Source organism: Camarhynchus parvulus, chromosome 5 (assembly GCF_901933205.1).
Source record: "Camarhynchus parvulus chromosome 5, STF_HiC, whole genome shotgun sequence".
NCBI lineage: Eukaryota > Metazoa > Chordata > Aves > Passeriformes > Thraupidae > Camarhynchus > Camarhynchus parvulus.
In genome coordinates, this window is record NC_044575.1 from 1,804,066 (window position 1) to 1,817,994 (window position 13,929).

Sequence of the window (13,929 nt, forward strand, 5' to 3'; positions counted from 1 at the left end):
AGTTGTGAGAAATATTGCTGCTGTTTTCCTCTTTACCTGCAGGAAGGAGAATTGTACAATTTGTCATTTCCTGGCTTCTGGCTTTGCAGTGATGTAGGAACTGCCCAGTGGTGGTGTCTGAACCAGGGGCAGGCTCAGGGAGGTGGAGGAAATGTTTAAGCAAGATTTCCTGATCTCTGCAGGCTCTTGTTTTCAGAAAAAAAACAGAGATTGCTCACCACTACAAAAAATTACCTGGCGGCAAGTTGATCTGGAAATGTTGCTTGAGCCTCCAAATTACATCTCTGCAGAACTCACTTTTGTAAATGAAACTTGGTTTGGGTTTTTTTAAAATTACTGTTAAATGAGGAATAATTTGAGATGATTGAGTATCAACAGCTCTTCACTGAAAAAGAAAGACCTTTTTATGATAGGAAGTTTAAATCTATGAAAAATCTATTTATTAAATTATTATTAAATATGTTGAAATCTATGAATAATTGTATGAGGAAATTAAATCTACACAATAATTGAACTGTTCAGTATGTGTTTTCAAAGCAACATCTCAATTGGAAAATAAGATTGATTAACTCTCTGTTGAGGATAGCTAAGTTATAAAATTAACAATTCAAAGTAACTTTTTTTTTTAAAGAAAAATACTTCATCTAATGCTCTTAGAAGTAAATGTAAGTGGTTTGTATCTGCATGTATGTGAAATGCATCCGGGCACTTGTCAGCTCTGGTTTGTGCTTATGCTTTCTCAGAACCTTTCAGTCCAGTGTTCTGTTTTTCATTTTGTCCCATTTGTCAGAAATCTTTCATTTGAAAGCTTGCCTGCTCTCTTGCTGGGTAGATGTAATGGAACTCTGACTAAAGTAATTTTTTTTATTGAGGCAGCTGTTATAAATCTGTAAACTTAATGAAAACTAAATACTAAATCAAAATTTTCATCTTTGTGTAGCTTTCCTACCCAGAAAGCCTAATTTTTACTACCACAGTAATGAGTTTATTGTATGCAAATGTATTTTTTAAACAAGCTGTGATACATCTGAAAATATAACTCTGTACATAATTGTTCCCATGAATAGTCATTACCAGCCTTTTGTAGTTCATTTGTAAAAGCAAAAGAAATGAAATAACTTGCTCAAAGGTGTGTTTTGTACCTTTTGCTGAGCTGTTGAAACACATAGATACAGTTGTTCTGTTTCTGCAACTTTATTAAGTTATAAAGTTTATAAAAGTTTTCATAATTTCCATTGCCTGGTGCCTCAGAAAGTGTAGTGACCAACCCCAGGAAGGGACAGAAGCAATTATCTGAAATCTTTTTTTTCCATAATTATAGATGTTAATATATGCAAAACAAACAAAGTAGCGCATATTGTTAGTAAAGTTATATATAGATTAATTAAAGGTTTATAATTTTAATAATTATTTGCTATTAATATTATTTATTATATTATTATATCAATGATGATGATAACATTATAGCAATTATAATAAGAATATATATTATATAATAATTAAAGAATAATAATTATTATATAAATTCATTATTTATTTATTTTTAAATATTATAATATTAATGTCTATATGTTAATACATATAAATGAATGCATAATGAATATTAATAAAATAAATGTAAATAAATTAAATATTCATGTAAAAGATATTATTAATAAAATTAATAATTATTGAATCTATTATTAAATTATCATTACAAATGGTTGTAATTAATACTAAAATTCCTAATAATTGATTGTTATATATTAATGTTAATTTTATGCATAGTAGATAAGTGTAACACTAAACCCAAAATGGATGTGTTAAAAGTTTCATTGTTTCCTTTCTGAGTTTGTACCGTGTGTACCCACACAAAGCCATGAATGTCACCTGGGTATTTATGGTCACCATAAGCCCTGCCTGTGTGCAGTGTTTGATGTGTGTCCCACCCTTCAATCCAGATTCTTCTTCTAAAGGTTTCGGATTTGCTTTTTGACAGTCGCAACGCGCAGTACAGAGCTACTGGCTAGCTCTGTGTGGGTTTGACCCTTGAGGCAAGTCACAGTTCTTCCTCAGGAATCTTTGCTCAAGGAAAACAGAGTTTTCAGCCAAGCCTTGTTCTCTTTTAAGCAGAGATTCTGTGCCCTCCAGCTTAGAGGGATGGCTGTGATAAAGCTGGGGCAGAAAACTTCATTGCACTTTATTTTTCCAGTAGGTGTAGAAGCCCATTCCATGAGTTCTGAATTCAGCACGCGTTGTTTACTTTTTCAGCAGTGCAGCAAAGGCAGAAAAGTACATTAGAAACTTTTTTAAAAATCCAGAATTGAACATTCCCCCCTTCCTTTCCTGTGTTTATGTCCATGAGATATCTATCATGAGTAGATATCGTGCCTAATGGTTAGCAGAAGAGAAAATTCAATCCATCCTGTTGCAGTGGCTTTCAGTTGGTGTCTGTAGGCTGTTGTGATCTGTTGGAGACTTCTGAAAGATTTACAGCAGCTAACAAAGTTCTTATGTTAAAATAGGCTTAAATTTGCTATGGGAAAAGGCTTAAATAGGCTTAAATATGCAGGGAACTTGCCCGCTGTCAGAAATGGAGTAGTTTAGGAGATCAGCCTCTAAAGAAAGATTACAAAAAAAGAATATGGGTGCTACTCAATGGGAATGGGAATACTCAAGATGAAGCAGAGCATCAAATGTGGTATTTCCATTCTGCTTTCTTTCTTTTACTTCTATAATTTATTTTTCCAGTAATAATTAAATGGGTTTTTTTCCTGCTCAGTATTAGTAGGAGCCAGTCCTTCAGAAGAGTTCTTTTAATCTATTAATCTTTTACAGATTTTGCAGCTGCCCATTATACTCAGATAACTGTGTTATCTGGCTGGAGGGGGGTGTGGATAAAAACCTGAACTGCTATTTCTCCTGCAGGTAGCTGACATTTTTTTTTGCTCTCTACCTGTAGGAACTTCCAGCCCCTTTGCGTGATGATTCCTACAGGAAGGAACTGGGAGATGAAGCAGCAGCTGTGAAGCCTGAGGATTTTCAGGATTCTATGAAAATAGCCTGGCGCTACCAAAATTTACCAAAAATGGAGGTAATGCCTATTTTCTGCTTCTTTCCTCTTGCACTCAAAATGAATTCGAAAAGCAAATGCTTATCAGTAGAACCTAGGCAACAGAACTACTAATGGGCAGTGTTACAGGATTGCCTCTTGGGGGAAAACTATCATACGCCACTGAATATTTTAATTACTAATGACGCAAAAAGAAAGGGAATTTGAGAGTTTGCAGATACTCTAAAACTCACTACAGACAATAGTAATTTAAAAGCTAAAAACCATTTAAGTTCCACGGGCTTTTTCAATGAGTATTATCAAACTGAGACAGCTTTTTACGAAAGTTTGGATGATGTGCTTGCTTCCAAACGGCCCAAATTTAGTTGCACACAAATTACTTAAGTAGGTTTAATCAACAGGACTTAGTGGGTGTCTGCAGTGGAAGCACTGTGTGGAAGCAAGCTGTTGACCTGCTTATCCATGTGCATAACAACTAAAGCAAGCACTTGAGATTCTCTCAGCCTCACTGTCACTGGGAGCTAAGCACTGGGCAGGGACAATATAAGGAACAAGCTCAGTGGTCAGTCTTTGAGAGTTTACAGTTGTTGGTGTTTTGTGGATAATCAATCTCCCATGGCTGGTGGCTTTCTTATTTAATCCAGCGGCACAATCAGTCTTTAACAAAATTACAGCATTTCTGGCTGTCCAGAATCAAATCCTGGTTTTGTCTGTACATTTTAGTCTACGTTTATAAATTCTGGTTTAGATGTAGTCATACCTGCCTAGTAAGTTCAGTTGTATTCTTAAAAACATAATTGGAATGTGACAAAATGATCTTACAAGGCTTGGCATGTTTGGTTTTCTGTGAAATTGCACAGACATGGCTATACAGTTGTGTCAGAAAAGACCTATATATGGTGACATGCCAAATCAAACAGCCTCCAGGGTAATCATATAATCTCATCAATTTTATTATCGTGAAGCTTGCTGTGCCACTCTGAACCATCCCCAAAATAATTTTTCTGTTTTAAAATCTAGCAGAGTTCCGATATGAAAACAATTGCGCGTTGTTAACAAATTGTGTTCTGATGTTCTAACAAAATAGAAAAATTATTTTAAAAATTCAGTTGGGTGTCCACTCATCTTTAACTTCATAGCAGCAACCACTTCTTCCACTAATGTAATATTTCTTGAAAATGCATGATGTATGTACCCTTGATTACTGAAAATTGATTATGCAAGATAGAATAAGATTGTCAGCTTTTCTGGGGGAGTTTCCCTTGTTATTATTGCTTTTTGAATTGGACCTCGAAAATTCTCAATAGCTGAGAATAATTGAGTTGTGTGTATGTTAAATTTATGCAAAAATTAAAACACACAAATAAAAGTATCAGTCTTAAACAATCTATACTTAAAATTCCTCAGGACATTTTAATTGGTGAAAATTAGGCTTAAATTGATATTTTTCAATATTTTGTATTGCAGTAATCATAAAATTTTGTCTCTGTTCTATGTTAATTGGATTGGTGATTATACTCCATTGAGGAAAAATCTGATACTGCCTTGCTACCCATAACAATACATTTAGTTCAATAATTTAATGAACAACTTTGGTTGTGATTCCTCCTTTAAATGTTCCTTTGCTGGTAAAAACCAATGTTGAATAAAATTTCAAGGCATATTTTCCAAACTGATTGAACTAATATGCCAGTGCATTTCCAAAAACTACTGTCAAATAGTTTCAACTGTGAAAGAGAAAGATGAGCTTTGCTTTTAGCTAGAACTCTAAATGTGATGGCAGAAACTTTTTTACCCATTACCTGGCTAAATACAGAGCAGGAATGCTGAGTAAAAGATGTCATTGATGATTGATTTGTTTACTGTTTCTGAGTAGCAATAGATTTTTGATTGGTAGTTCAGATGTTCCCTTTGCATTTATTTGACCCTGTTTAGACCAGCCAGGTACCTGGTTTTTGATCTTAGGCATGGTGTTTGTATTAGTGCTCTTCACAGCGGTTTCTCTCTAAATATTGCACATACCTTGCATCAGAAAAAAGTAGATTTATAAGAAATCTGTTGGAGTGAAAGACCTTGTTATGCTTGATGTGCCTTTGCCAGTTTGTTAGTTATATCTGTATCAGAGGTGAATTAATTTCAACTTTTGAGTATATGGAGAGCCTGTTTTGCAAGGCAAGACAGTGTGGTTTTGTCTGTTTTTTTTTTTTAATGAACTGCTTATGTTCTTGGGGCAATATATAAACTGTCACAGCATGAAATCAATTTTCTGCCTTGGTTCTTCCTAAATCTGAGATTTCTAGCACATTAGGATTGCAATTAGAAACATTAACAGCAGACGGTAGCGTAAAAGCGCGCTCTGCTTGCTGACAATTTAGAGTATTTCTCCTTGTGCAAACCAGGAATCCAGGAAAGAGCTGGCCTGAGCCTCCAGCCTGCTGAGGAATGTAGTGATGCCTTCTTGAGGAGCTGGAACAGAAGCTAGAAGGAGTTCAGAGGAATAAAGTAGATATTTATGGAGGTGCCTTCAAAGGCCACACCCTGGCGGTGCCCAGACGGCTCCAAGATGGAAGCAAAAGAGGGCTTGGTCACAAGATCTCACATTTTTGTAACTTTTAGTCCATTTGCATATTGGAGTTAATTGTCCAATTAATAGCTTCAAATGATGAAGCATCATCCTCCTTGCTTGCATGCCCGCCCTCCTCTTCTCACGTTGCTTAAGCTTTGGGCCTGAATTTTGAAGAGATTGTCCTTGAGTCTGCAGCTGGAATAGGATTGTTTTGTCTTCACCATCCTGTGACAAGATCCTAGTAACAATATAAACTATAAACTAGCTTAATACAAAGCTAGAAGCTGCGCACCAAACCAGGAGAGAAATCTTAAAGCCCAAGGTATCGGTGTCAGAGAGGCCTGGCGAGTGTGGCTGGGCGCCGCGCGCGGCCGCTCTGCCCCGTTCCATTATTCACGCTTCCTCGGGTCAGGTAGGCTTCCCAGCAGCTCCCTGCTAAGCCTGGGAATGCAGGACACTGAGCCCTATTCAGGGCCCTCTGCCATGGACCCAGCTTTTATTGCTTTTATGGGGTTTTATTAGCGCCAAATCCCAGGCTCCACCCAGTTTGTGGGCGCTGTGCTCATTCTTTGGAAGCGGGAGAGGTTATCACCTACCTTAATCCCTGCGGCGGGGTGGATTAAGGACACCAATGTGCCTCAGGATTCTCAAAGAGGATCCTGGAAACTTCTTGTTTCTTCCTTTTTGCTGTCTTTACTAAACTCTATTGGGCCTCAGGAAGGATTTGCATCTGAAATGGGCGACCTGGAGCTTTTCTCAATGAAGACATCAGATCAAAGTTCAGTTAGTCAAGGCCTTTCTAAAACATTAAGGGGGCTTGGAAGTACACAATAAAAAGATGAGCTCTGGCAGAGATTGCAGTAAAAACATTCTGATCTGTAATCCGGATAAAGAATAGATTATAGGCCAAAGAACAGCCCCTGTTTAAATTGCTTTCAGAATCCTTGTTTTGAATAAAGTTACATTTTACAAGAAAAACATTTAAATTTTGATGGAATGTTATGTTTTATTGAACTGCCTGCTTTAAAAATCAGATACCAAGAAATAAATTGGTACATTGATTTAGACAATGTGCTTTTCTATATATATATTTTTTAGTAAAACTGGTTGCCTTGAATGACACGATATTCATAAGCAATTCCATAGGTTTTTAATTTTTTTAAAAAGTAATTATTTCTTTTAACTAAAAGTTTGGGTTTCATTGGTTATTCTGGGAAAAGTATTGCATTGCTCTTACTGTTGATATTCTCTGATAACTGACCAGGCCTAACACCTGTTAGTCAAATAATTTCAAAATATTTACCCAAATCAAATCATTCTAACTAATCCTAACAGTTTAATACTTTTTTGGTGAAATAATGGATTTTTCATGGTATAACAGTCTGGAGGGGGGGTCCCTAGGGGGGTTAACTTTACATGTATAATTCAAATAATGTTGCAGGTTCTGTTCTGAATTCCATTAATATGGACCAAACAGATGCATTTATTTCCTGTATTTAATAGCACAGCATGTTCAAAATGTTTAATTTGTGCACAGGTACACATTAAATTTGATTTATGGTTATGTACCAAAATTAAGATCTGAAGAAAATGTATCTTCATTATGGCAAATCATAGTTATTGCATGTAATGCTCAGCCTATTGTTTATTTGATTTTCAAGGAAATGAAAATAATTTTAAACTATTTCTTATTTTTCTATTAAAATCACTTATATGAAGATGCAATGGTTGGTTTTTTCACTGATGATAAATAAAGAGAAAAATTTTCCAAGTCAGCTGAAAATATTTCTGTAGTACCCATATAATTGTCAGAGACTGAAAAATCAAAGAGGCTGAACACACGATGTTCTGCTGATTTCATAGATCGGGCCTCTGCAAATTTGTGATCATCTGTCTAGAACATGTGCAAAAAATACATTCTTTTAATTATCTGGCTTCACTTTGGTGCTGCAACTTGGAATGGTAGAGGGTGAACTCTGTGTGAAAGATTTACATTCAAGTATGACAATGGGGGAATGAAAACTTAGTAGTAATTATTATAATGTTTTTATACTTTAAGCTTTTATTTAGGCTGAATGGGATAAAAACAGAGGTTGGAAGTGTATTGCTAGTTAATTACTTTCCTTTGAGAGATAATAGTTTAAGATTGTAATCAGTACTGTTGTTTCCACAGACCAGCCCAACAACATATACCAAGTTTGGCCACTATTATGATGTTTCTAAAAAAATGTCTCCAGAACTGTGTCAGTCTGTGAAATTGCACAGTTTTTACCTCCATGAAGAATTGCCTCTCGAGCCTAAAACGAAAACATGGTAAGTTTTGACACCACAGTTCTGTTGCGTGTTTAGATTTTGCATGCATATTGGCAGGAAATGATAATTGAGTCTGAAATAAATGATTTTGGGTCTAAAATAAATGGTTTTGGGTCTGCAGTTGCTGTGCTGATGGAGGGGGGTTAGGAGCAGTTTGGCTGTGGGTGCCACTCAGTGCTACCCACCTGGAGTGGCACAGGGACAGCTCAGAGCTCTGCTCCCAGCTGGGGGAGAGTTGGAGTTCTGCCTGCTGAGAGTTTCAGACTTTCTGTGCTGGCAGGCACTGACCCCCAAGAGAACACTGCATTTGACCTGAGGCTGTGGAGAAGCTTCCAAAATGGAATGACAGAACTGGGATTGTGGGTGTGGAGTTTGAATAGAAGTGTGTAATATCACAGGGGGGAAAACTCAGAGTTTGGGTTTTTAGAATATAGTAATATATATAAAGCAAGATGGAGGTTTTAGGGTGGAGGCTGGTCCTTCTTCACTTTCTTCTCCATGGGTTTGGGTGGTTTTGTGTAATTGGTCAGGAAACTCCACATTGCAGACTTCAAGTGATTAGTTATTGGGTTAAAAGTGAAAATAATTTAGGTGTCATTTCTTAATTGGATAGTTTAGCCTTAAAAGGCCTTGTAACAAAACATAGTTAGCCATTTTGTGCCTTGTTAGTGAAGAACTGCAGAACTCACTGCCTGTGAGACTGTAATATAGAAAAGAAATAACAAACACCTGAGTCTGAACATGAAGTGTCCTCTCAAGTGCCTTCCATCCCAGTCCAGCCAGAGCAATGAGGAAGCTGCAAACTGGCAGAGGAGGGAGCAGGTTGGCAGTGACAATTAAGGCAGACATTACTAGGACAGCCTGGCTGCACGTTGAGCCCAGCCCTGCTGACAGCCCAGTGTGGGGACTGGGAGAGCTGAGAACCCTCCCTGAGCAGCTCAGAGATGGGCTTGTCAGGTGGCTATCAGCCTTAAAAGGATCTCTGCAGTTTGCAGGGCTTAGGAGACAGGCCACCCTTGACCTACATAGCTCAGAGTGCTAAAACAGATTAGTTGATGATGTGCTTTTACTCCTTACATCCTACAGCTTCACCTAAGGAAAATGCAATATGCTGTGAATAAAATTACAATCACTAATTACGTCTTACAAAACATTTCCTATTCAAGCTCTCCTCGGAGTGAATAACTCATTATGTTTATGGCTGTCAGTAGTGAATTAAGGAAGACTGAGAGAAAATGAGTGACAGTAGCAAAGGCTCATCTTAGCCTGTAGACACACACATCCATTGTGTCTTTCTTGGAGACACTTCAAGTCAAGTCAAACATCAAGGCTGGGCCAGCAATTTTTTTGTCCAGCCCAGTCCCTGAATTTATATAATAGTGTAATTTATATAATTCATATAAAACCTAGCTTTATAGATCCCAGTGTATAGGGCCAGCTCCTGGAGGCACTGTGGGATTCACTGGGATTGATTTCCACTGCAGTGCACTCATATAAAACCTCAGATTTATGAAAGAAGTGCAGCATGAGCCACCTTTCTTAGAGCTGTAGCAAAGCAAAAGCCAAGTCTCTCTCTAATTTGTTCTGTTACATGATCAAATGTCTCTGCTTTGTGAAGTAAATTTGTGTGATAGTGTAAAAAAAACCAAATTTTAGGACAAAGCAGAGAACTTCTTTCCATAGAAGTATTTGAACCAACTTTGTTTATATGTTAATGTTATAATTTCTAATTTTTAGTAGGAGAGCAATAGAGGATGGACGCAAAAAATATCTGACAGGTTGCAAGTGTTGTTACAGTTACTGAGCAATTTACCTCCCTTTCTCTTCTCTAGCTAATGAGAATGTTGTGACTCATCCACTAACTATATGGCTGTCAAGTATTAGTTCATTTTACATTAAAATCAAATTAACTCATCAGTATAGCATAAGGAATGGACTTCATGCATTTAATTTTATAAGCCTTGTTGAATGCTGATATTTTGCTTGTGTGCTAGCCTGATAAAAGTGCATCCTTCTTACTATGCGAGTTCTACATTTTTTTTTGTTTTGTTTAAATCTAACAGAAAGATTGGGTTTATGTAATTTTCTTGGCAAATTGGTAGAGCACAGAGTGATGAGGTGAGGAGGATGATCAAATAGAGGTGGCCTTTGGAAGGCTTCTCTCCTTTTCCTCTCCCTGCCACCTCAACGTGGGTCTCCTTCAAGAAGTCCCTCCCAAGGAAACAAAGGAATTGTGGTGTTGGGAGTAAAGGCAGGTACCAAAGTAACAACCAGTCACCATTCCAAACATTGTCATGCAGTCTAAAAACTACATGATATATGACAGGGAGGAACAGAGCCCACACTGGGAATAGCAAACTCTTAGAAATCTGTGAGAGATGTAGAGTTGTACAAGTCTCTTTCTTTACAGTAGCTCATTTGTCTTCTAACTTTGATTGTTGTCATTTCTGACCACAAACACAGTGGGTTTTGGATTCCCTATTTTAAAAAGGTTGCACTAGGTCAGTGTTAAGGTGGGAAGAATTTTTCAAAATTACAGTCCCTGATATTTGGCTTAAAAAGGAGAATAGAAGTTCTTGGAAAAATGGAAGCAGAGTTAAAAGCTGACATGCAGAGGATTCAACTCCCTCTTCTGCAGTCACGGGCTGCAGTAAATATGGTAGAAATACAGGCAGGAAATATGGAGAAGTTTTTCTAATGATTTGCACAAGAAGTTGCCTTGCAGACAGGAGTATTGTAGAATCTCGATCACTGAAAATTTCTAAGGACAAGCTAGGTAAACATCTGTCAGACTAATTGAGGTCCTTTTCATCCCTGTATTTGTGATTCTTTAATTCACATTACTCATGATGTCTAAATTAAACTAAATTTAAAAAAATCCATTTTATTTCACCTCTTCCTCAGTGAGTGAACTGTCTCTGTAATTGTAGCTAATGTATTTTTTAAGATCATTTCAGAGTTTCCCTTGCAGGATCAGAGATGTAAGGAATTTATTTAGGCCAGAAACTCTTGGCCCTTTTGAGAAATCATGTATATTTATATAGATGTCCCTCTCTGGTTATCCACACAAGCACTTGGTTTCTTTATGGACTTGGAAAGAAAGGTGATGTTTTTGCCTGATTAGATTAAAACTGATCTTTTCTTTGCATTTAAAAATGAGTTTTGGAGGTTATCAACATCATTTGGATTGAGCAGTCTTCCTTTTGTTTCCGGTGCTTTCACATGTGTGTGTACCTGTTTTTTGATAGAGGCAGGGGCAAAGTGCTACCCTATAAACTGGCACCTGCCAGACAGTGCAGGTATAACATTTAATAGCCATGTTTGCTCTCCTTCTTGCAGTCCTGGGACCTGATGGCTGAATTAGACCATGGGGTTCATTTGGATGATCACTCAAGGTGGATGGAAGTTCATTTCCCCATGCTAAAAATTAACTGAAGCCAGTGCTGCTAAAGGAAGCAGTAAACGGGCCTGGGTGTTTGGTGCCAGAAGAAGACATAAACCCTCCCTGTCTTATCTCACTTTTATGCTGGGGAAGGGCAGTTGTGTGCTGGTTTACAGGGATGTGTGGCTGACAGGAGCTGCTCTGCAGTGGTTGTTGCCAGGATATTCTGTCTCCTGGTTGCTGCACTGCTGGAGCTGGCACCCAGCAGAAAGGCAGGAACATCCTCTCTGGTGGCCCTGGGCGCTGCAGGCAACACTGATTTTCTATCTATGCTTTCATATTTTCTATCTATGCTTTCAGTCTCCTTCTTCAGGGCCATTTGATATTCAAAGAAACCAAAATAATGACGTTGTGGTTTTTCAGCGATACTTGTAAATCTTACCTTAAGAAAGTTCGTGCTTTTGAAAAAAGAATAAATTTATCTAGAGACTGGATTTACCAATAAATTTAGATAAAACAGGTTTGACTGTCTTTCCTAATGGAGTCTCCTTTTCCATAACAAGGCTATTTGTCATCCCCTTGATAACCTCACCTTTGTTAAGTGCTTGGAAACTATCAGCAGAGAAGTCAGAGCCTTTGTTGTAACCAGGATACCTTCTTGCCAGCTCCTGCTTTACCCATTACTAAAGTGGTAAACAAAAAAATGAGTAAAGGAGGAATTGTTTAAACTCATTATCAACATCAAATCGTGTTTAGCAACAAAACCAAAAAAAGACTAGAAACTGGAAAATAAGAAATGTCTTATTTCCTTCCTTAAATATTGTGACAAACATTGCCAGAAGGGTAATGCAACTTGCTTATATAAACAGTGTTTCTACATTATCTTTCATGTTCTTATTTACATAAGATGGGTGAAATTCAAGGAAACCATTAATATTTTAGAAAGAGGTAGAAAAGCACCTGTTTTGACATTTTTAAAAAATCTGCACACACTACATGGTTTTCAAAAATCCTTTCTTTGCTGCAAATCTCTTTCTGGTAGATTAATTGAAGATCTATTTTATTTCTTTGTTTTAATTTTGAGACCCTTTAATGCTGCAAGTGCTTTGGTTATTTTATTCTTTTATCCACTAGCTTTTAAAAACAAGTTAGGAATGAATCGGAAATTGGCAAATATTTTGATTGCAGTATATTCTCTAACGAAATAAAATATTATCTGTTATGATAATGCAAAAACACAGAGAGAGAGAATTTTGGCTACTGTGGGGGGCTAAAGTTCACCCTGTAAACTGGCAGGTGCCACACAGTGCAGGCAGAACATTTAATAGCCATTCCTTTTGCAACTGAGCACTGGGAAAGTAATGGACTTGAGAAGTTCAACTTGCTTTTTTATGTATAGCAAGGCAGACTTTATGCATGAAATATCAGCTTGAGATCATACACTGCCAGTTAATTTTCAGGTCTGAATTTCATAAAGGGTATTAAATTATTAAAGTGCATCAGTTTAGCCAGTGGCCTTCTAGGGCACTAAATCTGAAACAAACAGAATTTGATTTGGAAATTCTCCTTTGTGTTCATATCAGAAAAACGTCATCTCTTAATGTTATATGATATTGATTGTTACAAAACTCACATTTCTTAGGACCACGTGACTTTTTTGATTCTAGATGTTTATAACTCAAGTATATTTGAAGGTTGGGGTTGTATGGATACTGTTTTCTTAAAGGAAACACGCATTTTTGAGTTGAAGCAATGGTGCAAAAGACAGATCATTGCAATTCTTACATGCTTCTCAGAAAAGTTGAATTCTCTCCTGTGCCAAGGGGTGAAAGCAAGTTTATTTGGGTTTATCCATCACTAAAATGCATAGCCTAGGCTCTTAGTAAAATAATGGGAATAATATTAATAGTAATATTTCATTAATATTTGGGCCAGGTGGTCTCTCAAGGTGCCTTCCAACCTGAGCTGTTACCAGACAGATAAATTATGGAGCAAACAAGAATATTTTTAAAGGCAAAATTTTCAAAATAACCTGTTGTATACCCAAAGAAGTAGAAGAGCAAGAGGTTTGAATCCTCAACCCTTGATGAGACTGGAAGAAAACGTCAGAGACAGAAAAGATGGAAGGGCTTAAGCTGCAATGGGGAACCTGCATCAGCCCAGACACTCAGCTCTGTGTGGTCCATGGGATTTAAGAAAACAATTTCTCTTTTAAAAGCGAGCACCCGAATTGTTCTTTGAAAGTAAAGAGCTTCTAAGTCTGACAAGATGATTTGCTGAACCTTCATTTTGTGTTGCCTGCTTAAATCCATTTTTAGCCAGTGGTTTGCTTTTGTTTGTTTTTCTGAATGTTATATTTTCTAAACAATACGTAGAATAAATGCTACCTCGCAATTTTGCTGTCATGCAAATAAAGCTGTGAAAATGCATGAAAATTTCCATAGAAAGTCAACTCTGTTCATCAGAGCATTGATTAGGTATACTTGGAATAACGACTGGGTAGATGTCTGTCAGTTACAGAAGATTAGTACTGGGCTGGAATGGTTTCAACTTTAAGTTGATACATTAAATCATTAATCTTCTAGATGCAAGTGAGCCTGACATAATTAAGTTATC

The 13,929-nt window shown here is 37.0% G+C and overlaps 1 protein-coding gene across 1 annotated transcript in view; it reads left to right on the plus strand.

Annotated features, from left to right (window-relative positions):
• Positions 1-13,929, plus strand: part of ELP4 (elongator acetyltransferase complex subunit 4) — a 139,470-nt gene that overhangs the window by 27,598 nt on the left and 97,943 nt on the right. The window contains exons 4-5 of the mRNA XM_030948634.1: positions 2,942-3,073; positions 7,792-7,931. Coding sequence (XP_030804494.1) covers positions 2,942-3,073; positions 7,792-7,931 — 272 coding nt within the window. The remainder of the gene's footprint in view (positions 1-2,941; positions 3,074-7,791; positions 7,932-13,929) is intronic.